At 45.0% G+C, this 27,212-nt stretch overlaps 2 protein-coding genes across 6 annotated transcripts in view; both read left to right on the top strand.

Annotated features, from left to right (window-relative positions):
• SYNJ1 (synaptojanin 1) overlaps positions 1–16,894 on the top strand; it is a 69,201-nt gene extending 52,307 nt beyond the window's left edge. For 3 of the 5 annotated variants that reach the window (XM_080919084.1, XM_080919085.1, XM_080919088.1), the window contains 7 exons: positions 2,359–2,568; positions 3,856–3,990; positions 6,867–6,905; positions 7,070–7,140; positions 8,724–8,832; positions 9,060–9,277; positions 14,087–16,894. In XM_080919084.1, coding sequence (XP_080775210.1) covers positions 2,359–2,568; positions 3,856–3,990; positions 6,867–6,905; positions 7,070–7,140; positions 8,724–8,832; positions 9,060–9,277; positions 14,087–14,881 — 1,577 coding nt within the window. In that variant the 3' untranslated portion in view covers positions 14,882–16,894. The remainder of the gene's footprint in view (positions 1–2,358; positions 2,569–3,855; positions 3,991–6,866; positions 6,906–7,069; positions 7,141–8,723; positions 8,833–9,059; positions 9,278–14,086) is intronic. The other 2 variants (XM_080919086.1, XM_080919087.1) reach the window with 1 other exon arrangement.
• Positions 16,895–18,132: 1,238 nt separating this feature from the next.
• LOC308423036 (cilia- and flagella-associated protein 298) lies at positions 18,133–26,874 on the top strand. Its single transcript, XM_080919658.1, has 7 exons — positions 18,133–18,384; positions 21,930–22,097; positions 23,027–23,094; positions 25,458–25,616; positions 25,718–25,849; positions 26,265–26,360; positions 26,599–26,874. Exons 1-7 carry the CDS (start codon positions 18,246–18,248, stop codon positions 26,707–26,709), a joined length of 873 nt encoding a protein of 290 aa, XP_080775784.1. The 5' UTR covers positions 18,133–18,245; the 3' UTR covers positions 26,710–26,874.
• The last annotated feature ends 338 nt before the right edge of the window (positions 26,875–27,212 follow it).

The raw sequence follows: 27,212 nt of genomic DNA on the forward strand, positions 1-27,212 counted from the left end.
AAGAGTCCAGGTGTCTCATGAAACTAAACCCATGGGGGTAAAAAGGTTGAGACAAATTGTGCCGGTATTATAGTTTTCTTAAACATTATTTGAAAGTCCCATTTGCTTTCTTTTATGTTACATGTGTGAGCATAGTTTTCATTAAGATTTAGTTCTGTGATAAAGTGAATGATCAATGTGGGTAGGGCCCTGGTTCTATCAGCAGCCTTTCCAACAAGGCTTACCTAGCTCAGCACTGCAAGATAGTACGTCTAAGTTAAGCATCTTTTAGGATAATCACCTTATCTACAAATATGTATTCTTTGTGTGCCAGGCTATGTTGGTTCATTTCTAGTTGAGACCAAATCCCCTATAGAAACAGGTTATGGAAAGTATATTTATTTTAGCTCATGATTTCAAAGGTCCATGGGAAGGGTTTAGTTTAATAGGAAAATCCAGGTGCTGGAAACATGGCTCAGTGCTTCAGAGCACTGGACCCAACACCCACATGGTGAATCTGTAGCTCCAGTTCTGGGACACTATTGTGGACTCTTCAGTCACCATATTCATGTTACACATACATGCATGCAAGCAGAACACTTATACACATAAAAAAATAAAACTATTTCTTAAAGTCAAGAAAAGAGTAGCCAGCACTTAGGAGACAGAGGCAGGCAAATCTCTGTGAGTTTGAGGCCAGTATGGTTTACAAAGTGAGTCTAAGACAGCCATGGATCTGATACACAGAGAAAGCCACACACACACACACACACACACACACAAACACAAGTCAAGAAAAGAAAGAATAACCACAAAGGAATGGCCCATGATAGCTCACTTCAGAAAGATGAAGGAGAAAATAAGGACAGACACTTGGCTGATGTAGGAGCAGAGAGGGAGGCTGTTGGCGACGTTTGGACGAGTAATTTTGGTAGTATGGTAAAGCCAGGTGCCAAAATCTGCTGGTGGGAGATGAAGAAGTAGGGTTACAGACCAGGTACTTTTTGACGGGAGGGGCTGGAGAGGGCTTAGCGCTGCGGGAAGGGGCGGTACAGAGGAGGCTAATGCTGTGAAGGGTTGGCAGAATGACAGCAAGGTTTCTGGGGACAGGGGAATGTGTGGACCCTTGCATTCTACCCTGCCATGCCACAGCATCAGCTGCAAGGTAAGAATCCAACATACAGGAGGCAGTTGGTGGAGGCTCTATCCCAAGACTTATCTTACTGAGTTTATGTATTCACATCATTTGCCCGAGTGGGACAATCCATTTTCAGGGACTTTATATGCTTCGAAATAGTGTGTCTGGCAAAAGAAAATGAAAGGAATAACCAACCAGGAAATCTTAGAATTTTCAGGCAACTTGGGAAACCCAAAGGAGATTGAAACTACAAACATTGCTAATGTGACTTCAGGAATTGACACTCACAGACAAGTGCAGGGGCAGAGACATGAGGTGTGGGTAATGATTGATAGGGTTCCTTATGCACAGGCAACAGGAGAGCCATAGTGAATGTCTGGTACCAAACAAAGAAGGGAGCAGATTGAACAGGGCTGAAATATGAGGGAGCAAACTCTAGATCTTGGTGAAATAAAGGGAAGGAGCTGAAGGGCTGAAAGAATGAAGTGTTGCAGGTAGGACCCCGAGGTCATGTAGCTGGAGAGGTGTTGTCCACAGGTGGAAGCAGCTCTATCGGTGAGGACAAGTACTGAGCTCTCCAGATTGCCCTGCACGCTCAGACTTTGGGCTGTGCAGAAAAGTGGTGGGCCACTTACTGTAGTGCTTTCTGCTTAGTCCTGGAAGGACAGAGGATGGAGATTTCTGAAGTAGGTGAGACAGAGGGTGTCTCATAGACTCCTGGTGACATAGCCTTAAAACAATAGGACTTGGAAGGAAGGCTAGGGTTGTAGGCTGTGAATCCTGCATGGGGTAGCCTGACCCTACTCTCCAACCCTTAGGTAAGTGGAGATGAGACCTGATGGGAGAAATGGATCTACGTTGAGTGAAAAGGCTTGAAATAGGAGACTTCTGGCTAAGGGTATATGGCTGCCCAAGACCAAGTTTACCATTAAGTTGGACCTGGGTTGGGCAGAGAGTTGAGGTGGACACACAGAACACGTGGGCAAAGTTAGCTGCTCAGCTAATGGAGCTTTCAGTCAGGCAAGCTCCAAGTGCAGCTGCAGCTGAAGGAATGGTCATCCTTAGGTTCTCTGTAAGAACATTAGTACTCACTCCAATTTTTATATTTACAAATATTTTCCATGCCTGTGTGCTTATTCCCTGTGTATTGATGTCTTGATATTTAATTTGTCTTTTAGACCTGTAAAGCCTAATACGAACAGTGTAAAAGGTACTATCTTTGGGGGCCTTGCTTTTGTTAGGTGATGTTGATGACTATAGTGCTGAAGTAGAGGAGCTTCTTCCTCAGCATCTGCAGCCATCCTCAAGTTCTGGCCTTGGCACTTCTCCAAGCTCTTCACCCCGGACCAGTCCCTGCCAGTCACCCACAGTACCAGAGTACTCCGCTCCTTCTCTTCCCATCAGACCTAGTCGAGCACCATCAAGAACTCCAGGACCTCTAAGTTCACAGGGTGCGTGTTTTATTTGAAATTTTAGTGTAACTTTGTCTAGACAGGTTGTTTGAGCTTTGGAGAACTGTTGTCTCCTTGTTTGCTTCCTGTTGCTGTGATAAACCCTGACTGTGATGGCTGGTCTTATGTCAACTTGACACACAAACTAGAGTCATCTGAAAGGAGGGGACCTTCGTTGAGAAAATGCCGCCATAAGATCCAGCATAGGGACTTTTTGTAATTAGTGATTCGTTGTAGGTAGTGCTGTCTCTGAGCTGGAAGCCCTGGAATTCTATAAGACAGCAGGCTGAGCAAGCCAGGGGGAGCAAGCCAGTAAGCTGAACTCCTCTGTGGCCTCTGCATCAGCCCCCTCCTCCAAGTTCCTGCCGTAATTTCCTTCAGTGATGAACAGCAGTGTGTAAGCCAGATAAGCCCTTTCCTCCCCAACTTGCTTTTTGGTCATAGTGTTTCATCACAGCAATAGAAACCCTAACACACTGACCAAAGCTAGCATGGGGAGGGAAGGGTTCTTTGGTTTATAGATAATTAAGGGAAACCCGAAGCTCAAGGCAAGAATCTGGAGGCAGGAGCTGATGCAGAGGCTTGCTCCCAATGGCTAACTCAGTCTGCTTTCCTATTCCTCCTGAACCACTTGCCTAAGGGTAGTACCACCCACAGGGTCTGGCCCTGTCAATCATTAATCGAGGAAATTGGCCTGCAAGCCAGTCGGATATAGACAATTCCTCAGTTGAAGTTTCTTTCCCCCTAGTGACTCTGTATCAAGTTGACAGAAACTAACCAGCACACATTTTTTAGCGGTTAGCCTGTGTACTGAGTGCCCTGTACACAGGTGGATTTTCTGGCAGGAACTCTTAGTAGAGAAGAACTGTCATTGCTGCCACTGGATTGTTTGTCTCAATCCTATTGATGTTGTCAGGAGTGTCTGTGTTTACAGCTTGTGATGTTCTGCTCTATGATAAGAACACTTGGGCTTTTCCCCTCTTCTTTGCTGGCCAGCAAGTTATGTACTTACCTCAGACAGTAAATTTTGTCCCTTAATGTCCTTCTCATTAAGTTGGCTTTCAGCACCTCAGCCAAGTAAAAGTCAGCGCAGGGCAGCGTCATCAGGTGCCCATGGTTCCAGAAGGTGTTCTGTGGTAGACTGCTGCTTTGGTTACTGAACATATTTTATTCTTTCTGTAATGCACAGAAATTTTAGAGGAGAAAATTGGGTCAGTTCGTTACACGTGTACATTCCTTCTCACCAGCACCCGGTTGGCACCTGACCTCACCTGCTCACTTTCATAGGCTCTCCAGTTGACACTCAGCCAGCCACCCAGAAGGATTCTTCCCAGACCATAGAGCCCAAGAGGCCACCCCCTCCCCGCCCAGTTGCTCCTCCAGCACGTCCTGCCCCACCACAGAGACCACCTCCACCTTCAGGTAACCAACTACTCTTAGGATGCCTGTTTAACTTAAAGTTTTCTTCCGTTTCATTTAAATGCACTGTGCATGTTTTCACCTGTGTCCTCTGGGCTCTATTTGTGCGTTTGTGTGATTACTAGTGTTACTTCTTGAGCTTGTGTAAAAGGAACTCTGAGGAGCAGCAGACGCGCATGTCTGTCGAGCAGGCTTCGCAAGCAGGGCCAGGCTGCCTCCTTGCCTTGCGCAGGAGACACTTGTTAGGGTTCGCTACTTTGATGTGTAAGTTTAATTTCTTTAATTCCTCATCTGTAGCTTTATAAAGACAACATTTATTAATTTCTAGAAAATGTATTTTAGGACTGAAGAACATGCATGTGTTTAATGTTTTTATATACCTCTTTAAATGTTCTCTTAGCTAAATGTAGTGTTCACTCCTGTGAGCGTATGCATTGAATAGCAGCTTTGTGTAAAGTCTGGATACCTACATAGCCATACCTGCTGTGTGCTTTCTTGTCTATCAGAGCAGATCTTGACATTTCAACTCTTTATTTAATGTCATTCCCTTTCTGCTGCCTAATTTCTTATGAACTGTAAGGGGCTAGGAGTCCTGCACCTGCTAGAAAAGAATTTGGAGGTAACATTTACATTTGCTATCCTGTGTGAGTGCTGCTTATAATATTTTGGAGTTTAACCCTGTAACTTAGAGACAGTTTAAATCTGTTTGGTAAGCACCAAAACATTTATACTCCATGTTAAAAGAACTCCAAACTTGTATATTCCTATCACCATATTATAGCTTAGTTATTCTATAGCTGATGAACTATATCTTATTTTGCATTTTGAATAAATCATCAAATTCTTGCCTCATCTGTTTATGTAAAACTATAACTTTTCTTCTTTTCGATGAGGTAATATGTATTCACTATTGGATGCTTTTATTTAAACAGTAGTTTGTTTCGTTAACATGAAAACTGCATGTGAGGCTTAGCATGTACCATTGTGCCCACCTGACATGTTCAAGCCATGGCTTTAGTCCTGGCACTTACAGCTGCAGGGTGAGCTGACCGCTCAGCCTGTCGCGCTTGCTGAGCAGCCCCAGCTCATGTTCCCAAACCTCCTGGGCATTCAGAGGTTCTGGCTACCTGCCACTGTTGGTCCCTGAGACTCGGGTCAGTTATGCAACTAACACTGCTTATGTAGAGAGTTGATGACTTTGTAATAAGAATGGCCAAATGATTTGAACAGTGTAGCTTCTATGAAACATCACTTTTTTATTTTTTTGTTTATTTTAGGGTGAGTTCTACTGCTTTACTAGGAAACCAATCTATAGAAAATAAATTTTGAAATCAAATTGTGAAAACTTGTATCATATCAGCAAACCGGTAGCTTATTTAGAAATCTGTTTCCATTTTTAAATATCTCTTCATGATTCATGTACAACCTGTCTCATTCTGTAGCCATTGACCCTCAGAGACAGTGAGCTGAGAGAACACATCAGAAACTAAGTGTGAAGAGATCCGTGTCCTCATAGAAATCTAGGATGAAACTGAAGCTTCATTTGTGATTATTTTCCTGACTGTCTAACGTATTAGTTGTGTAGACAGAAGCACCGAGATGATCATATAAAGCTGTACGTTAGATGGTATTTGGGCTCCTTCCTGCTGGTGATTTCAGATAAAGAGGAAGCTGCCACTCTGCTTCTGTTCCTAGATTTGAGGAAAGGGAGGGGTCAGTTTTAAACTAAAGTCACTTTGGTTAGATTGATAACTTCCAAGAGGTTTAAACAATAAAAGGCCCTTCGTGCAAGAATAACTGTGTGTCTGCCTTTTATCCTGTGCTTTGGGATCTGAACACTATATAGCTTTTGTTCTTTTTTTAAAAAGGTGTTGGAGCCCCTCCCAGTCCTGGGGTTGCTAGGAGAGAGATGGAAGGTAACAAGGTCTCTTGTTATAGACATGGTTTTGTTGTGTCAGTCCCTCCAGTGCTAAAAGGTGCACTAAGTCCCACCAGAAGTACCCTATAAACCTTGTACTTTTCTCTCTTGTCCCTCTGTGGTTCTTTTGTGTAGTTTTCCAGTGGTGATCCATTTAATGTCCCTGAATGTATTGTTTATACCTAGCCCTGTGTACTCAGGCTATGAAATTACTGTTGAAAGAAGAATGCCTTGAATAAGTCACACGTTTAACAATGTTCTTGATTAACCTGAAGTTTTATAAATTAATAACTTTAAGGTCCTAGATCTAGTATTTTATAGATTTTTTTTTAAATAAAAGATGCTTCTAAGATTTTGACATTGAACTAGATTTGCTTAAAAGACCACTAAAACTAGTGCCATTTTAAGATTATAATTATTTTTGAGCTGTTGTATTTAATAGAACATTGTGCTTGAATTTCTTTTCAAAATGGAAAGACTTTAGATAATACTTGATCCCGTCTTCCACTTTTTTTATCTCTTCATTCTTAGGCTATCTTCCGAATGAGTTTGCACCATATTGTACCACTTCTGTAAATATGTTTATACCTGTCTTCTGTCTCGATCCTAATAGTCTATTGTAGAAATCTGAAAGACCTCACCCTAAGATAACTTTATCCACAGTCAGACCTCTCTTATGACAGGCTAAGCTCTAAGGAGCTGTGGCTCAGGAGCCATTTGTCTGACCAGGTCTTCGTGGTTCATGGACAGAGGTTTGTGAAGACTGTCACCTTAGCATGACTCCCTTTGTCTCCCACGCAGGTCTCTAATCTTCCACTTCCTGTCTTTACCCAGAGCGTGGTGCTTGTTTTGTTGCTGTCTCCTTTGTCTCTGTGAGCAATGAACAGAGCAATCTGGTGATGCCATTTACTGTGCTTTACTGCTTACTCATGATTGATTCTTCTTCCTTTCTGTTTCAAAGCACCCAAAAGCCCAGGAACAGCACGGAAAGATAATATAGGTAAAAACACTTGAATGTAGTTACTTCCCCTTAAAACTTGGACCATGCAATAGCCACTGGGAATAGAAGCACATGGCTTCTTATTTCTTTTTACTTGTTTTTTTTTTTTTTTAACTCTCTTTCTTATACTTAAATGCACAATGTGATTGATGCCTTTGTTTCAGGGCGTAATCAGCCTTCCCCTCAAGCAGGACTTGCAGGCCCAGGACCTGCTGGATATGGTGCAGCTAGACCGGTAGGTAACACCTAGCCTGGGATTTAAGAAGTGTTTGTCCTAGGTTCCAGTCTGCAGCTAGTCTATTTGTTACCATGGAGAGAATAAAAAAAAAAAAAAAAAAAAACCTCCAAGACTTCAGTTCTTCAACTGTAAAATAAGAGAACTGGTCATTTCCAAGCTACATCTCAACTCAACCTTTTTCATAGACTTGTAAATGACTACATTAACTGGTTTGGATAAAAATGATGTACTTCATTTTGGTCACTAAACAATGATCTTGGTGTCTTGCAAAATATAAAGAGCTATGTATTTGAAAAGCTGTTTGTCATTTAAGCTATTTAACCAGTGGAAATATTAAGTTGTCTTTCCAGCCAGGTGTGGTAGCATACAACTTTAATCCCAGCACTCAGGAGGCAGGGGCAAGTGGGTCTCTCTGAGATTGAGGCCTGCATGGTCTGCATAGTAAGTTTCCAGGACAGTCAGGACTATGTAGAGCGACCCTGTGTCACCCTATCCCCCAAAACTTATTTTTAAGGACTTTAATTAGCTTAAAATTGTAATAGAATACTTAAACTGTTTCTATAGATACTAAAAATGAGGCTTTTAGTATTCTTTTCAATACTTTATAAACCTAAGGCTTTCTGTGTGCTCATCATATGTTCTGTTATATACTAATATTTTCCATTATTCACTCAAATGAAATTTCTCTGAGTTACAGCAGACACCCAGAAAGAAAAAGATAGGACCATAGAGATGCTCAGGGGTAAAATGCTTACCTGCAAGCCTGAGGGCCTGCACCGCTCAGACAACCCATGCCATGACGGTTGGAGGGACCCAACAGTTCCCTCTGACATCACACATGTGCCATGCAGGAATACATGCACACACACACAAATGATTTTTTAAAAGTGTAACTTAGGGCATTATAGTGGTGACTACACATGAGTAGTGGAGAACCTGGAATTATCACCATACGTAGGTTATGGCTGTCTGCTGAATAAACCAAAGGTCCTTTTCTCATGTACTTGTATTCTGTAAGTTAGAATGCACCTCAGGATAACTGTTGCTCTCTGTCTCACACAAAAGGAAGTCTGCTTCTCCTGACTCCACTGCCACACTGCCCCTGCACCTTGATGATGTAGGGATAGGGAAGGAAAGGCAGGATTTCTGTGGGGTTAAAAGTTGTCTTGACAGCAGGCCCGAAGTCTCCTAGTATGTTAGGGTTATCTCCGCTGTTATGCTGCCAGAGCACCCATCTCTTCCTTGAGGTAGAACTGCTCCCGGTCAGGCCCTTCGCCTGCAGGCTGACCAGGCACGAGCTTATATCTGAATACTACGTCCTCTGTATGCATGTCTTCACCTTAATTTAAAGATGACAAAGTCATATACGAAGTTATTTTGAAGGGTAAATAAAAATGTTTATATCATACTTACAAGTGCCTGGTACCCAGTACACTGTCAACAATAAAAAGGAAAGTATCATTGTTTAGTACAGATCAAGGACAATTAAAATGGCAAGGTGGGAAATTATACCAGAGAAATCAGTGAGACCTGAAAGCATGTATTCTTCACAGACTCTAACTGTATGTTTCTATCTGTAGACAATTCCGGCTCGTGCTGGAGTGATCAGTGCCCCTCAGAGCCAGGCTCGGGCATCTGCTGGAAGGCTGACTCCTGAAAGCCAAAGCAAGCCCTCGGAGGCATCAAAAGGTAGGCGCTGCTGGGACACACTCAGCTCTGCGGTTCTCCTTTTACTCTCTTTTTCCACCTTCCATAAAACCTAACTTATACAAATGGGGGATCCTCTCCCTTGTACCCCTAGAATTGAGGCTGTTTGCCATGGAAAAGGGCAACAACTAGAATACCTCTGCCCATTAACAAGAAAAGAACATGGTGTTTAAAGCACGGCTAATGTGTGACAATCCTCGGTGCTTTAGGTCCTGCTGTCCTTCCAGAACCACTGAAGCCTCAAGCTGCATTCCCTCTGCAGCCTTCTCTGCCCACACCTGCTCAAAAGTTACAGGACCCACTTGTCCCCATAGCAGCGCCTATGCCTCCCTCCTGCCCACAGCCGAATTTGGAAACCCCACCACAGCCCCCACCTCGGAGCAGGTCGACTCAAAACTTGCCTTCAGACTCCTCACCACAGCTACAAGTAAGTGCCACTACTGAAGGAAGTGTCTCAGATGCACACACTGCATAGTGTGGAGCACAATTACTTTAATGACCAGCATCTGTAAGAGTGAATAAGAAATTTTATTCTTGCCACTTGAAAGTAATAGCATCTTAAGATGATTTTAGTATTCTTTGATGCCTTAAATGATTATATGCTATGGACTATGTGAGGATTTTCACTGTTTGTTTGTTTATATGTGTTGCTTAAGTAAGAAGATCTCAGAGAACAATGGGAGTGGTTAGGAGGTAATCTCAGCTTAGGAGGCAAAGGTAGATCACCAGTTCAAGGCCAGCCTGGTCTACATAGTAAGTTCCAAGCTAGCTAGAGCTAAACAGTCAAACAGTTCTCAGTTCCCCTGATACTAGAGCAGTGAGTGCTCTTTAGGAAGTCTAAGTGTTCCTTCATGCTAATTTGTGACATTTTAAATACATTGTTTGCTTTAGGCAGTTAGTTAATTAGATGACCAATAACAACGGAGGCCTCTTATTAATGCTGAGGTGATGCAGCTCAGTGTTTAGACACTCGCAGGATGGCTGATTGCCTGCAGAGCGAGTATTCAGTGTCTCCTGAGAGCTGCCACTGGGTCCTGAGGTTGCAGTAATTACAGTAGCTTAGAAGGTTTAGGCTCTGAGCAGAATCCTCATCCACTCACATGAAGACCACAGAAGAGCGCATCCACTCATTTTGTCACATTGTTCCATGTTGAAGTCACAGGCGTTCCCGCTGCCTCGTGTCTGCAGCACTGCTTATGTTAGGCTGTGATAGTACTATCACTACATGTAAGCTAAATTGTTCTGTATTTACATTCTGCTGGCTCACAAATTCTATACTTGAAAATGCCATCAAAGCCAAATTAATGTGTAAAGTTTTAGATTTAATCTGAAATATTCTACATTGGCTGTAGCCTTTGAACATTATTTATGAGTAATAATTTGCATCTTTTGCAGATATATTGGTATACAACCTAGTTGGCAAACTATTTCAAACATGCCTCTCTGTTGCAAGTAAATACTAAATAAAGTAGGTAGGACTCAAAGGCCATTAGCAGTTGGTGCTTGCCTAGGCTGTTACATTTGTGAGAGCCAAAACAATGGGCAAAGTAAAATGTTCTCAGATGATGAAAACTAAGTTACTCTGTTTTTTAGGTTAAAGAAGTAGTGCTAAAGATATTTAATAGGAAACCCTACAAAGAATAAATGTATACGATTCTTTTTCCTCTTGTCCAACAATGAAGATGTATCTTATACTGAAGGCTGAAGTCTTTCAAACTGGTCAGTGTACATACTGTCAACACCATTTTAAGGCATTCATTTCAGAATAGAGGCACACAACTCCACCCACTTTGTAATGGCGTTAAGTATCCATAGACCAATATGAAAGCAGAACAGGGCTCCGCTATGAGAAACTTCAACAAGAGCAAATGGCAAACAACTAGAAACAACTGGAGGCTCTGGAGCAAGCCTTCTGTTGCATGGCACTGTGGTTAGACCATGTAGATAACAAGCAACCATCCTTTCCTTTGTTTGGATCTCTGTTTCTCACTAAAACGAAGTTGGTAAGACTTAGCAGCCAACAGCACAGAGTTTACAGGTGGCATGGTAGACTATTTTGGAACAACCTCCCATTTTGTGTGTGTATTCATGATATTGTTGTTACTCGAGGATGTTGTTCCACAGGAGCCGTCTGCCTAGAGTTTTGAGACAGTCTTTCACGCAGGTGAAAGGAGGTGTGTCTGCCTACAGAGAGCTGCAGGGATCCCTATGCTCAGATTGCACCACTAGGCCCAGTGTTTTACCTGGATCCTGGGAATTTAATTCTGGTTCTCTTGCTTTCTTGCTCACATGGCAAACACTTTAATAAGCTGAGCCATTTCCCCAGCCCTGAATTGAATCTTGCTACAGTCTACTAACCAGAAATGACGGCGGTCTGCTCTGAGTTCTCTTTGCCTGAGGCAGCTATAGTTGACTTGACACCTAGCTCAGCCAGACACTCTGCCTTTCCAGGTCTTGTTTATGTGTCAACTGTGATGTAGGGTCATGTTTGATGTAGGGTCATGTTGGCTAGAGTGTCCTCTGAGGAGGAGCGTGATGCTGAGTGAGACAGGAAGGAAGCACTTTCTGCTGTTCTCTACCCTAAGCTTAATTATGCTGTTAAAAAAAAATGGTACAAATTGAAATTTTCTCCTAAGTAGCTGTAAGTTTAATAATGAGATTTTTATACATTGAGTGTGTGTGTATGTGTGTGTGGTATTCACGAACATACCATTGGTGAGAATTTTAATTGTGCCAAGTTTAGTATTTTATTATTACCTGTGAGTTATGTGTTGTTTAGTTTATATTGTTTCAGGACTGAATGTTTGGCCTATCTAAAGCGTAAAGACATGTGAGCCAGCTTCACTGTGTCACCTACTGCTCTTTAGCTGGGGAATATGCTGTGTGTCCTTTACATGGCCTGACAGTGGCTCACTGCTCTGACTTGTAACCTCAGTCATCTCACTGTGAGCTAAAACCCAGAAGGAGGAGAACAAACAGCACAGCCACAGACCCTGCACAGGGGGCTGAGAGCAAGGGACGGGCCCAGCAGAAGCCTGCATCTGAGCTTCATTTCACACATCACTAATGCATGTCAGTGCCAGACATGGCCACATAACATCCTTGGTCCTCACAGAGCACACACAACATGACACTGTTGTATGTCAGCAGTAGGACATTAGCCACACATGTATAACCTGGGTCAGGACTAGGAGGGAAAAGGGGGTGAGATGCTAAAGTATGTAACATTTCTCAAAGTTGTCAAGGTTTGTTCACTACTTACACATTTTACTGTTTACAAATAAGCTTCAGTGTTAGAAAGTCCAATTTTTTAAGAACACTAGATTGTTCCAAATACCGTAAAATTATTGAAAGATTATAATTTAAGATTTAAGCACCAAAAATTAGTTTTCTACCTTGTTGTACTTTCCAACTAATGAACAGTAAGGAATTAATTCTCTAAGTCCTTTAGAAAACTTTGGTAACACAGAGCATGCCTGGATCCTGACACTTTGTAATGATGAATGTGGGGTGGTACTTCTGCAAAGTGGAATTGTGTGCATTTTCTCTAACCTTCTGGGTCTGAGATATAGAATAACAAAACTGTCTAGTCATCATAAACACTGTTAAAGCGTACATTGTAAGGTTACGAGGAGACCAGAATTGTGTTCTGACTGACAGTGTCACCTGCAAGTGTTACTTGAGCCCCACCTGTGACCTAGGGCCACAAGCTTTCTGAGGACTGACTTATTGGGGCTGCGGCTTGGTCTGGAATTCTCCTAACTCTTTCCTTTGATGTCTGTGTTCCTTTTCTCGAAGCAGGAGCAACCAACAGGGTAACAGGTACCTGACTTTTATCAGCCTTCCATGTGCTTTCCATCCGTCTCCCGAGCATTAGATGTATGAGGCTTTGGTTTCATACATCTAAAGCTTCACCCATTTAAATCTACTCGCCCACATTAATAAGTTCTATTACCATATCGTGAACTCATACCTGCTTTCTTTTCTTAGTACTTTGGGTTTTTAGGAATCATGTTAGTTCTTGCTAATGCCTTTCCATTTTTTATTTTTGCTTTGTTTTCTATGAAAATTAACAAAACTAAAAAAGTATAATTTCAAAAACACCAACTATTTGTATATGACATAACTACATAACTACATAAATGGGAAAACCCAATTGTTTTTTCCTTAGGTTTCTTCGGGGAAATATTTTTTCAGATAATTTTAGAAGCCAGATTTTTTTTTGGTACAAAAGAATTGGTAATTTAGATTAAAATGAATAATCCTTGCCAGCCTTTCTAGCCCCTTTCTCTGTAAAGCATCACTGATGCCATCACAAGTTTCCAAATAGAGCTTAGATCACAGGTAATCCTCAGGTGAGGATGGTAGTGTGGGTCTCGCTGTAACTGGCAGTCAGCTTTCATCTGAGCCCTGTTCAGTCCAGTGCCGGCCTCAAAGGGATTTAGGAAGAAGTGCGAGTTTTTTATGGCCATGAAGTTAAACTCTGAACTTCCCTCCCATGGCCAGCGCCTCGGAGGACACGTGCTTTCTTTTTCTTCTTTTAGAGAAGCAGTGCTCAGAGAAAATGGAATGTCCCCTTCCACTTTAAATAATCGTTGGTTTTATCTGTCTTACTTGACAGGACAAGGAAAGTCAGTTAAGGAAACTTATTTTATTCAGTGAGTAAGCTAAGCTACAGGGGCAGACTATCATTAAAAAGTAAAAGAAAGCTTTGAAAATTTACTTTTCCAAATATAAAAAGGAAAAGATTCTATTTATAGCTTTGAATTTATGAATATATTTAGTTAGCTTTTATTCATAAAATTGAATTTCTATAGGGGATATAGATGAAACATATCCCCATAGATGGGTGTTGGAAATTTATTATGCATATTTAGCAAATGCTCGTATTCTGTAAGTTTCTTAAGTTTGTGTTAAACTGTAGAAGGACAGAGTGTGAGCAAACTCATCATTTTCTATAATTCTCCTTTTTACCATTTTAAAAATAGAAGAAATTATTCCATCACATTTCTTTGAGATTTAAAAAACATGGATTCATTTAGTTATGAATTCTCAAAAAACATAATTTTACTGATTTCACCTTATTTATTAAACCACCAAAGCAAATATTCTATAAGGTGCTTTTTAGTTTTTAAACTTGTGTAGTTGCTCAAAAAAGAACAAATAGTAAAAATAGGAAGGGGCGGGAGTATTAATAAGTAAGAAAATGAGTCATTCAGTGTTCATTCTTTTCCAGGTAAAAGCAAATGGAGTTTCTGGTCTCAAACAAGAGCCCACATTGAAGAGTGACCCATTTGAAGATCTCTCACTTAGTGTGCTTGCTGTATCCATGGCTCAGCCTTCTGTTCAGATTTCACCTGTTCTAACCCCAGACCCAAAGATGTTGATTCAGTTGCCTTCTGCATCGCAAAGTAAAGTTAACTCTTTGAGTTCTGTAAGTTGCATGCCAACCATGCCTCCAGTTCCAGAGCAAAGCAAGTCACAGGAAAGTATGGGGAGTTGTGCAAACCCGTTTCCTAGCCTGCCTAGCAGGAACCCTTTTACAGACAGGACCGCTGCCCCTGGAAACCCATTTAGAGTTCAGTCTCAAGAATCAGAGGCAACTTCTTGGCTATCCAAAGAAGAGCCCATTCCTAACAGTCCTTTCCCTCCTCTCATGCCTCTCGGTCACAACACGAGCAAGCCTTCAAGTTTACTTGATGGTTTTGAGGACAATTTTGATCTACAGAGCCAGTCTACAGTAAAAACAAGCAACCCCAAAGGATGGGTAACCTTTGACGAAGATGATGACTTTCCTACAACAGGAAAGTCCAAGTCAGCTTATCCAGACTTACTGGGTAATGCACCAACTTCATTTGATGATGACAGGAGTAAAGGTACAACCCTCTCTTTCTGTGTGTTGCCAGCCAGAAGGCCACCACCACCACCACCTCCTGTCCCTCTGCTACCACCTGGCATGACCTCCTCTGCAGGACCCAGCACAACCCTGGCAACTAAGGCATCTCCCACGCTGGACTTCACAGAAAGATAATTATGTGGAGGGAAGGGAGTTTCTCCTTGTGTGGTTTGGATGTTCGTTCCTGTTTTGTCAGGGTGGACCCAAGAGAATGGGGCATTAGTCATTATGTGCAATAAATAATCAGTAAGTGCACTGATATCTATATAAAATACCACTGGAGGATGTGGATAAAGCTGTAATTTGTGTATATCAGAAATAACAAAGACATCCTCTTATTAACTAGAGTTCTGGTCTTTCTCTTCAGATGAATTGAAGAGAACAGGAACTATTTTTTAAAGTGCTTAAAACTACTCTAGAAAATAGCCCTTACTCAGATAATCACATAAAAATCATGTAAAGCTCACATAACTGCAGCTAACAGTACTGCCAGCCCACTGTGCTGTTGATGATTGGTATTCATGGATACTTACCAAAGAGCTTCCAGAGTTCTGGTGAGATTGTTTTGAAAGGCATCACTTTAGGCAAAATGTCTGTATGTATGCACACAAACACACATGTGTACATCCACATACTTATAAAACTTGTCTTGATATAATTCAGATCAAATTTTACCTAACAGTTCTGACAGTGTCCTTTTCTTAATAGCTCACTATCAAGAAGATGGCTGCCACCGGGTGTGCTTCATATTCCTTCACTGATTGTACATCCCAGAGCAGAACGATCCCTTTACAGAGCTGCCATTCCCTTTTATTCTACAGCCCAGCCCTTCAGATTCACCTGCATTGCCGTCCTCTGGGCATTTACACTTGGCAGTACAGACATAGTCATTCATGTGGACAGATACTCAGAGCAGTAGGCACACACCACCAGGTTCAAGGAGGAACACTTGTCAGTGTGCTCTTTTCTCTGCGTGGCTCTTTCCCTTCCATACCTTTCTGTTTGCCAATTGCCTGGAGCTTTGTTTTCAGCTGTTGAGTGGTCTGAGTTAGGAACATATCTAGTGTCCGTTCTTTCCCATGTAAGAGGCTACATAACACATCTATGATGCTGCTTTAAGGTTTTAGAGGCTATACCTCAAATTAGCTGTGGATTTTGTCTCCTGCACTGCCAGTATGCAACTGATCTTGCGTTTATTAATTTTGTGGAAAAAATGGAGTTTTTACAAAAAAAAAGAAAAAAACAAAAAACCCAAAAACATAATATTTTGATATCATTAGGTAAGCCAGTTGGAAAACTCCCTAAGCTATTGTTTGGTTGGTTGTCATTTGACTCATTCTTACCCATTAAGACTTAATGTTCTCCTTTATAAAAAGAAGTATATGCTTACACCCAAGTTCCTACATCCATATGACCCTTTAAAGATGTGTATTGTGATTAGAAAGAAGTTATGGCTACCCTCCCCTCCGTGTAAAAGCACAGCAGACTGCATTGCACTTCTATCGTAGAGCAGATCTGTCAGGACAGCACCTTTGCAAATGCTCAGTGTCATCAAAATCCTGTGTTTATAGAGTAACTCTCTGCTACAGTAAGTAACTTGCTGTCAGCAATAACTCTTGTGAGTTTTATATTGTGCTTGTTGGGGTTCTAATCATTTCAGAAGTAGTAGCTTTTAAACTGCAGTATTACTAGAGCAGTGTGCTTCAAAATGTGAATTAATGTATTGAGATTGTGGCTGTAACATCTGTGTGAGTAGTGCGTAAGGTACCCACTCCCCATTAGCAAGCTAATTCATTTTAGGAAATTGAAGCAGAGTGTGGATTGCAGCCCGAACAGTGACTCCCTTGAGGATGAAGCACTGTAATGTCTGCGGAGCCGTAGCTCTACCTTGTCAGGAAGTCTGGTAGCTGCTGAAATGCACAAAGCAAGTTCATGTTTGCTACAAAGAACTCAACATTGTGTGTGTTTACCAGCTTTGGTCAAAGCAGAAAACAGACACTAAGAATCTCTGTGAGTCTCTGTTCTCTCTAGTAGATTGATGTTTATATGTATGTAAGAGGTTTATTGCTTATGTGGCATACAGTATTTATAACTATATACTTTATAGAAGTACAGTATTAAAGTCGCTGGTATACATTCTGTACATATCCTGTGAAATGTGCTGTCATACGAAATAAATGTCTTTACCACTAGCTTGACTTCTTTACTCAAAAGGCAAGATTTTTTTTTTTCTTTCTGTGCGTGCATGCATGTGTGAGTACTTAAAACATGCACGGAATAAGCGGTAGAATATTATGAAGCCAAATTTGGATGACCATGTCGGACTTAGGCTACCCCAATTCCATGTCCCACCATGGAAGTAGTTTCACAAAGCTTTATAGCTCTATAGGACAAAGTCATAAGTCATGGCAAGTTTCAAATACATTGGTGGAAATGCCAGAGGCACATACATTAAGATGGAGTTTTTCTATAGGTACCAGATGATATTTGACGACATTCCTAACTTTTGGGTTAGGAATTTATAGGTTTTAGACGTTAGAGAAAGAAAAAGGCAACGAATGGCTGTTCCGGGAGCGAAAGCTAACAGGGACAAGGTAATCAGTCTCTGGACCCGCAGAATCCCAGCCTCTTCACATCACTGCAGTTTTAATTAACTACAAACACAGCTTCTTTCCGGGAATTTCCATCAGCAAGTAAAAAATAATGACCCATCACCACAAACACCTCACCATTTAGCCAAACTATGAGTTTGAGAGCACTTTAAAAGCACAGGTTATTTTAATATGGTTAATTTCTTTACTCCTCCATTTGAATTTCTTCGGTCCATTTGTTTCCTCTTTGTAATACTAAAATAGCACTCAACTGTGTCAGAACAGCACTGCGCCTGCTTGCCCTTTCTGAGATTGTGGCCGCACTCCAGTCCAGGGACAGGCAGTAGATGACAGTGAAACTAAATCAGCTGTGTACAGCAGCAGAGCTGCCCACTTTCTGATTTCCGGAAGCGATCAGTGCCTGCGTGAAACCAGTTTAGCGGCAGCTCCGCTCCTGTAGTGCCCACCCTCCCCCTCATTCTCAGTCCCTGAGCTGCCATGCTCCTCCAGCAGACATCTCCCGAGTCCCCTAGACTGTCCGCGCAGGCCTCTAGCTGCTTAGTTTGGGTTTCGGTTGCCGGAACAACGGCTACTTCCGTAGGCGGCGACCGTTCTGGACTCCGGCAGCCTCCGCGGACTGGGTGGGACCTTTTCCACAGCCTCTGGCTCCCAGGCGCGCGTTCTAGCTGGGCGCGGGCTCAGTGGTTGACTGTTGTCCCTGGCAACAGCCACTTCCGCCAGCGTGCGCCGTTTTCTTTAGCCACCTGGCGGACGCGTGAGCTCGCGTTCCCGGGTTCCGCCTCGGAGCAGCGGTTAGTCTCGGGGCCGAGCGGGTCAGGCCGATTTCTTTCGTGCCTCGTGTTCCCTGCCTGCCGCCCTGCCGCCTCGGCGGCGCCTCCTGCGCAGCCATGGTGGTGTTGCACGTGAAGAGAGGCGACGAGAGCCAGTTCTTGCTGCAGGCGCCCGGGAGCACCGAGCTGGAAGAGCTCACGGTGCAGGTGACCCGCGTCTACAACGGGCGGCTGAAGGTGCACCGGCTGTGCTCAGGTGCGGAACGGGAGGACGGAGGATGCGGTGGGAGAGCTCGGGCTTGTGAGAATTTGAGGTGATTTTCACTAGCCTGGGGTGGGGAAGGAGCGTAAGGGTTGATCCGGGATGAAAGACCAACAACCGGAGAAACCCAGGCAAGTCAGCTACCACCGATTTGGGCTTCCCGGAAGTGCGAACCAACTGGGTCGAAAGGTGGCGGGACGGAGCCGAGAGATCCAGCGGAGCGGTGGGAGTTAGCAAGGGTGAGGGTGGAGTGGCAGCTACAAAAGTAAATGCCCTATTTGAGACGTTAAGAGCCTCGACCCTGAGTCTCCTGGCTTTGAAACCGCCCATTAAAGTTCTCACTGGGAGAGCCTTGGTGTTGTTTTCTGTCTCCTAGGAAACGCGAATTATTTTTACATTATAGAGAACGCCTTAAGACCCGTTATATTTTTTAAATTAAACTTAAGTGCTTTCAAAGAAGGCTTAATATTAAGTTACATATTAAAAGTAAAACCTTTTGGGGGAAAAAACCCTCCTGGTCTTTGACTCCATGAATTCAGACAGTGGTGCAGCATGTAAGAATCGCATGGGTGAATTTAGAACCCACAGATACACAGTTGCCACTGCTAGTCGGCACTCAGGCACCAGTGTGATCTACCTTAGGAAGGTAAGGGTGGGTCACACCAGCCCCTTATCTCCCAAGTGCTTAGTCTGGAAATGGAGAGAGGCCGTAAACATCCATCCCTCACACCACTGATCCCATAGTATTGTGTGGCTGCAGGTCATATGCTGTCTTCCCAGTATTCGAGGAACTCTTAGTGTCTCACAGGAAGGGCAGGAAGAAAGGAGAAAGCAGTAGGCAGTATGGCAAGGCAAGCCCAGTGTAGGTTTAAACACTTACGTGATAGGAAAAGTATAAGATCATGCTTTTGAATATTGACCACGAAGTGCATTTTCTCAGTTTTGAGGGATAGTCTTAGGTTTTCTATCGCTGTGATAAAACATTGACAAGAGGCAACTTGGAGAGAAAGGGGATTGTTTCGTCATACAGTTGTGGTCCATCGTGAGTGGGTTCTGGGCAGAAACAGAGTGGAGCACTGCACTCTGGCCTGCTCCTGGTGGCTTGCTCAGCCTGCTTTCTTATACTATGCAGGACCACTTGCCCAGGGGTGATAACGCCCAGAGAGTGCTGGGTCCTTCCATTACTATCATTGAGAAAATGCCCTGCCTACAGACTTTCTCAGCTGAGGTTCCTTCTTCCTGGATATGTCTGTATTTGTGCCAGGTCAAGCAATTGCTTCCTTGTCAACATCGATACATCAACATTAAACCCCAAGACCTAATTAATATTGATATCTCAATATAAAACCAATTTCAACTTTCAGAAGTTCCACAGGCCTTTAAAAATCCACTTTAAAAGTTTTCTCTTTCAAAGTTCAGACCTCTCTACAATGTCCATGACTGGGCTCCTATAAGATAAAAAACCCAATCTGTTCCAAGAGGGAGGACCCAGAGCATAGTTGCATTCGAATGAAGGCGGAAACACTCTGAGGCTCAGTGTCCAACGTATGGGACTCATGGTCTGTCTGCTTGACTCTGCTCTGCCACCCAGAGCCCACAGAACACTTCTCACAGGCTGAAGCTGGCTCTGCCCACAGCTGCTGCTGTCCTTGGTTGTCATCCCATGATACTGGCATTTCCAAAATGCTGGAATGTCCACAGGCTTCACCTTTACCAATGGCACTGATTGCCTCTTGACCCCTCTTCGGGCCTCTCACCCTGCCTCATGATGCCAGGCCTCAGCCTCTCTCCGTGATTCTTTCAATCCTGGGGTTTCCCTAAGACGAACGTTTCACCTTCACAAAGCCACCTTCTCCTGGCTTCTTGCTATGCCCAGCCTCCACTGTTCTCCATGAGCCTTCTTGCCCTCAAAACCAGTCCCATCTGGAAGGTACATACACTTTGCCAAGTTTGGCTGCAGGCCTGAGAGACAGCTTTGGCCCCCCTCTAGACAACAGCTTCTGCCTGCTGACCCTGAGGAAGTGGATCCCAAAAGATTTTTGCCTCGGTGATGTTGGCATTTTCTTAGTCACAGCTCATCTCAGCCCTGGCAAAGATTTCATGTCAGTGGTTCTGGTCTCACAGCTGAGTTCTCAGTGAGGGGGGCGGTGGTGGGTTAGCCTTGACTAGAACTTACTCTGTAGATCAGACTGGTCTCAAACTCAGAGATCTGCCTGCCTCTACCTCCCAAGTGCTGGGGTGAAAGGTGTTTGGAGAATTGTTTGGAGATTCTTAATACAAAACAGCACACATGACCCAGGTAGAGTCTTGGCTTCCCTCCTTCACAAGCAAACCTTCATTGTCCGCCCTGATCCCTGCTCTCTACCTTTAGCTCCTCCAGCCAGTGCTGAGCGCTCAGTGGCTTCTCCAGCAAGGCGGTCCCCAACCAACATGACACCATGATCCTGACACCAGTAGCTTTCCATGGCTGTGAGGAGGAAAGAAAACAAACAACGAGAAGAAATAAAGAAATACGAAGAAAACTCCATGGTCACAAACAACTTGGGGAGGAAAGGGGTTTTCCATTTTGACAGTTTTAGTCCACGAAGGGCAGTCAAGGCAGGAAGCCAAAGCAGAGACCCCGGAGGAGAGCAGTTTACTGCTGGCAACGCCTGACATGCCCTTTAGTCATTACTCCAACCTTGTCCTACAGCTTTCCTGTAGGCATCTGAGAGACAGTTTCTCGGTTGAGGTTCCCTCTCCCAGGCTATGTGTAGATTTGTGCCAGGTTGACAAAAACCAACCTGGACAGCTGCCTTAAAACCTTCCCAGTGATTTTTATGAAGTATCATATAAAGTTTGGAGAGTAAGTTTGGGGGGGGGGGTGACTTGGGTGTTGTGTGACCTTGTTTTTTGAGACGGGATATCTCATTGGCCTGAAGCACAGCTGGCTGGCCAACAATCAATTCCCCAGGGGTCCCCAGGTCTCCACCCTCAGGACAAAGGTTTTAAGAGCACTCCACCACACCTGGCCTTCTTACCCGGGTTCTGGGATTCAAGTCAGCACCTCACACTTCCACAGCAAGCACTTTACCAAGTGAGCCTCCATGTAAGGGTCTCATAAGATGTTGGCCAGAGCTCTCAGCAAGCCTCAGATCACAGAGTTGTACACTGGGAAGATGGAAGATTGAGCAATGGCCTTGCTCCCTTCACAAGGCCTTGCACCCACTTTCTACATTAAGTGGGACTATCTGAATAGCCCCATTTATAGTAATGGAAACTCGTTAAGCTGTGTGAACAGACTTGGTCTTAAGTGTTGACCTGGTAACTCCTGAGCACAGTGACTTAGAGCATAGACTTGGGAGCTGGGAGGAGGGGTCTGTTGACTGAGGATGACTCAGTGGCTTTGTCTAGGATGAGGAAAGCTCTGGCACGTGGCTCGTGGTATATGAATGTTAAAATCATGAGCTGGAGGGGCCACACCTGAGCCAGGGGTGTACGCAGCTGCGGGGTCTGGTTAGTGGTTCCAGTTGACTGTCTGCCCCTCCCTTGCTTTTCAGAGATGGAGGAGCTGGCAGAGCATGGCGTGTTTCTCCCCCCGAATATGCAAGGGCTGACTGATGAGCAGATCGAAGAGCTGAAGCTAAAGGATGAGTGGGGGGAGAAGTGTGTGCCCAGCGGGGGATCCGTTTTTAGGAAGGATGACATTGGGCGGAGGAATGGCCAAGGTAACCGGCTTTCTCTCTTCTGCCTTTGCTCTTGTACATCACCGCAAACCCGAAGGCAAAGCTTTAGGTAATAGCACTTGCAGAGAAACCTGCTGACTTGAGTCTGGCCCCATACTCCTTGATGGACGGAGAGAGCTAACTCCCCACAGTTCACACGTGCACGCTGGCACACACGTGCACGCGGGCACTCACTAATGCAATTTCATCATTTCTCGGAAGACTCAGGAAATAGTGCACTATGAAATGCCTGTGCTAAAACCCCAGCCCGGGATGAGCCACGGGGAGGACCCTGCTCTGTCTGCTCACACCTACTGAAGTGCCATTTAAATTTGCCATTTCTGTAGGTCAGAAATGGATGGGTACTGTACCATTCGCTAGGCATGGGGGCTCTGTCTCCGCTATGCTTATGTTTAAGCTTGGAAGTCATGATTTGATGCTCTGTGCCACATTTGGACAGTGGTCAGGTGAAGTAAAGTTTTGTGGGTCAAGAGGGTACACACATAATCCTAGCACTCAGGAGCATTGGGACATCCTGGGTACCCAGGGCAGCCGCAACTCAAACATACCTGTGTACATACATGCATACATAAAGTTTTTCCGGCGTGCAGTCAGCCAGTCACTTACTGCCCACGTCTGCTTTTGAGACCCTGACAGAGATGAGGCGCAGCTTTGTAGCTTGAGAGGCTCGGTTTGCTGGCCCTCTTTGCTCAGTGACTTCCCTGTTCTGTTGTCATAGCCTGTAAAAATCAGCATGAAGGCACGGCAGACCCTTGCTGTGGGATCTGTACATGGGTTCTCTTTATGTCCCTGTGTCAGATCCAGACTGGAACCCCCCACGTGTCAAGCCCCCTGGCTCAGGCAAGCCAGTTTAAGGACATTATGAGTTTTAAGAAGGGTGTATGTTTGACAACTGCCCTTTATTTTTATAGCTCCAAATGAGAAAATGAAGCAGGTGTTAAAGAAGACGGTAGAAGAAGCCAAGGCAATAGTGTCTAAGGTCAGCTTCTCCATAGCTTCTGTCACTGTCTGTCTTTGAAGTGGCCAATCTGAGGCTGGGTTGCAGTTAGCTGTCAGTCGGCGACTTCAGTCCCTGCTCCTCTCTTCCCCACCTTTTCGTTGCCTCTGTTTCTGCTTTTTTCTTTCCTTTCTCTGCTTTCCAGTGGCGAAGCAAATAAACATATTTGAGGAGGGCCCTGGCTTTCCCTCCGTGATGGTGACAGTTATCCAGCCCTGCCAGTTCCTGCCGAGCAGACAAAGGTTTCTGTTGTCTTGTGTGAGTGTGGGCTGTGTGTGACCTGACCTGAACCGAGTCTCTTGTGTTGAAGAACTTAGAAAGCTAATCTGGGGCGGTTCTAACGTCAGATGCAGGGCTGACGGAGGCGTTTACTGCAGAGCAGTGGTAGTCGTGTCCAGCGTTGATATAAAACATGTTTCACAGAAGGAGAATAATGCCATTGCAAGGCAGGTAATGGCCCTGGATTAAGAGAATTCGGGAACATTTTAGCACCTGGGCGCTCGGTGAATAAAGGCACTCGCTCCACGCCTGATGACCTACGTTCAAGGACCTGGGTTTGATTTCAAGACCCACCAGGTAGTAAGAGAACCAACTTCCACAAATTGTCCTACTACATGTGCTATACCACACATACACACACACACACACACACACACACACCACTCCCCCAACACACTACACACCACACACTCATCACCCCCCCCCCACACACACACAAATATATCTTTGGTATTTTCACTGTCACATTTCTGTTGGGACAGTCATTGCCACCCACGTGAGCGTGGCTTGGCATAACTCCGCCCTCCCATGCTTCCGGATTTAGCCCACAAAATGTACTTCTAAACATTCTCCCAGCTCTTAGCCAATCTATTTTCTTCAATTGAGTATATTTGAGACTCTTCCTATATAGCCTTAGCCAGCCTAATACTCAGCTATGTAGCCCAAACAGACCTTGAACTCATAGCAATCCTCCTGCCTCAGCTTCCTGAGTGCTGGGGTTACAGGCATGCATCCCCATGCCCCTTGCCCTGGAAAGCTGAGTGTGAAGTCTCTGGAGTCTCTCCAGAGCCTCAGGCCCACTGTTTACGAGACACGTTTGAGCAAAGAGCCTCCAGGGAGAGCGTCAGTCATGCCTCAGAGCCTGTGTCCTATCAGAATCCTCATCCTCAGACTCCGATCCTCCTTCCCTGCTGGGGAAGTCAGGATTCTAGAACAGAGTTCACACTACCCTCAGCCTGTGCTCTGCATTCTGTACCTCGGAATAGGCATCCCCTGTTAGTCCCTGTTCATAGAACACAGCGTCTGTCACACAGTTCAGAGACTGTAGTCCTGTGTCACCCTCAGAGCTTCCTTCCCTGTGTCGTCCTCTACTATCTGCTCCTGAAATGCTGCCGCCTCCTTCCCACACCTCACCCCATGTTTAAAGCCTCCTTGGTGCCAGCAGGAGATCAGTTCTGGTCTAACCCCAGGGACCCAGTTAGCATGGACCCCTTCACCTCCTGCATTCACTTCAGACCCCCAGCTAGAGAGCACCCAGTGAGCTAGTCACCTAAGAAGACTCCAGCCCCTCTGCATTGCTAGGCAGGGACCGTTTCTGGTGACGCAAACTCAGGTACAATGAAAAGGAGCTTTGTGTAGGCAGTGGAGCTGGGTGGTGAGAACCCCAGTCCCGGGTACCTGCACCACACATGACAGTTTGTCTCATCAGATTGGTGAAGAGGTGGCTGTGGTTAAAAGCACTCGCTGCTCACAGTCTTCAACACCGAGTCCAGAGGCTCCAGCGACCACACACACGGTGCACAGACGTGCAGGCAGGCAAAGCACCATATGCACAAATGCGTCTTTGTAAAAAGTTAGAGGACATTCCCAGAACTTAGTGATCCGAAGGGCTTCTGCTGTGTCCTAGGAAACTGGGACAAACTCTAGCCACATTCTTTACATATACCTCCCTCTGTGCTCTTGAGGGCCTTCTGGTGATGTCCCTCCAACTCAGCCCATACTGTGCTCACTGCAAGACAGGCTCCCAGCGTACTCACCCCGCCTTGGAGATTGTAACCTTTGCCTAACACTCTGAGGCTCTGGCCGCCCTTCCTCTCCCACCTGCCAGGACTGTACCTGTCCTGAAGCTACCTCTCTGCACCTCTCACTCCCTCCTCCCAGCCGTCTGCCCTGAGCACTGCAAGTCACTCTGGTGTCACAGTCTGACCTGAGCCCTCAGCTCAGCCCCATGGACAGTGACCTCCCAGAAAGCAGTGGGTCTCTGGTTCCTTCTCTGGCCACCAAGGTACTTTGGGGGGACCTGCGGGGGGATTATTGAATTGATAGTGATGCTGGTCCACTTTCAGAAACAAGTGGAAGCTGGAGTCTTTGTTACCATGGAGATGGTGAAAGATGCCTTGGACCAGCTTCGAGGTGCAGTGATGATTGTTTACCCCATGGGGCTACCACCTTACGATCCTATCAGGATGGAGTTTGAAAACAAAGAGGATCTATCGGGAACTCAGGTGTGCAGGGCAGCATGAGGAGAGCAGGCCACGAGGCTTCGGGTGCTGGGTAGGGTGCCTATGGCTTTACTCCTCAAGCCACTTCCTGTGGCTTACCACAGGCAGCACTGGAAGTCATTCAGGAGTCGGAGGCACAGCTGTGGTGGGCCGCCAAGGAGCTGAGAAGAACAAAGAAGCTTTCTGACTATGTGGGGAAAAATGAGAAAACCAAAATCATTGTCAAAATCCAGCAGGTGAGTGCCTCTGCTTCACCTGACAGTGCTATGTGGATCCCTCTGACCCCGTGTGGACTCTACCCTGTGACCTCTGACCCCGTGTGGACTTTAGCCCTGTTTGTCCCAGTTTATAGTAGAAATTTCTTTTCTATGTTGTTTCAACCTAAAAAGAGGTTTCCACACAGAAATGTCCTCGTACTGAGAATGCAGCCCATCCACGTTATAGGGCTTTTCAGGCTGCTCTTATCATCCTGTCTGCGCTGGACCATGACAGAGATGGCATTCACAAGTCCAGAGCCCCAGCAGTGTCATGCCCATGACCCCACAGTGGCTCAGCAGCCTGCCATCTTAGCTGTTAGCAGAGGCGGTTATAGAGTGATCCTGATACTGTCCAGTATCTCAGCCCCGGCCGACTCTGCCTTTGGCTTTGCAGAGAGGGCAGGGTGCACCAGCCCGGGAGCCGCTCATCAGCAATGAGGAGCACAAGCAGCTGATGCTGTTCTACCACAGAAGACAGGAGGAGCTCAAGGTAGCCACTGGGCAGCAGGGGTGGAGCAGATGTGAGGCCACACCCCATGGGCGGGGCCTGTGCCGTCCACATAGTGCTGGACGGGTTTTCTGGCTCCGACACTGTCTCCAGCGTTGGACCACAGTGTCCCACCACTGGCTAGTTCGGGTGGGGTGGCAGGAAGTGACCCGGGCAGTTCTCAGTCTATAAGAACTACTTTCCTGAAGTGCTGTCCTGAATGAGACATGTTTATTTCCAGAAACTGGAAGAGAATGACGATGACTCCTGTCTCAACTCACCATGGGCTGACAACACAGCTCTGAAAAGACATTTTCATGGGGTAAAAGACATAAAGTGGCGACCCAGATGAAGTCAGCACTCGATGAGGTTCTCAGAACCACAGCCCACCATCCTTCGGCAAAATAATCCTAACACTATAAAACACTCTCTAACAAAGATGTGGGAATGTCTATTTTCATGGTTTTCCTTTAGTTTCACTTTTTGAAATAAGTCATTTGCAACTTTAGAACTTAATAAATACACATTAAAACGAAAACGTGCGAATCATTCTCATTTGAGGACAGCTGTGTCACATCTAAGGGCTTCTTCATTGGCACGCCAGAGTTCATAGATGTCAGCCGACCATAGCTTTCCTAGCTCCCTTATCGTGTGTGTGCATGTGTTGGAGCAGATCTGTTTCCTCTGTACAGGATAAGCTGGTCCATCACTGATGTGAAACTTGACAGTCATGGCCACTAGAGGCCGCTAGCTGCAGACTTGTCATTCCTTCGGTGAATGGGTGTTGAATTCTGAGTCTGCTTTAGGTTAACACTAGGGCAGTGGTTCTCAACCTGTGGGTTGAACCACCCTTTC

The sequence above is a fragment of the Micromys minutus genome, assembly GCF_963924665.1.
Source record: "Micromys minutus genome assembly, chromosome: 7".
NCBI classification, from domain to species: Eukaryota; Metazoa; Chordata; class Mammalia; order Rodentia; family Muridae; genus Micromys; species Micromys minutus.

Excerpts from the sequence above, each read along its gene's own strand:
- LOC308423036 (XM_080919658.1), top strand. The coding sequence starts at position 18,246 with ATGGTGGTGTTGCACGTGAAGAGAGGCGACGAGAGCCAGTTCTTGCTG. Across the intron at positions 22,098-23,026 it reads TGGGCGGAGGAATGGCCAAG|CTCCAAATGAGAAAATGAAG; the intron begins GTAACCGGCTTT and ends TTATTTTTATAG. Across the intron at positions 23,095-25,457 it reads CCAAGGCAATAGTGTCTAAG|AAACAAGTGGAAGCTGGAGT; the intron begins GTCAGCTTCTCC and ends GTCCACTTTCAG.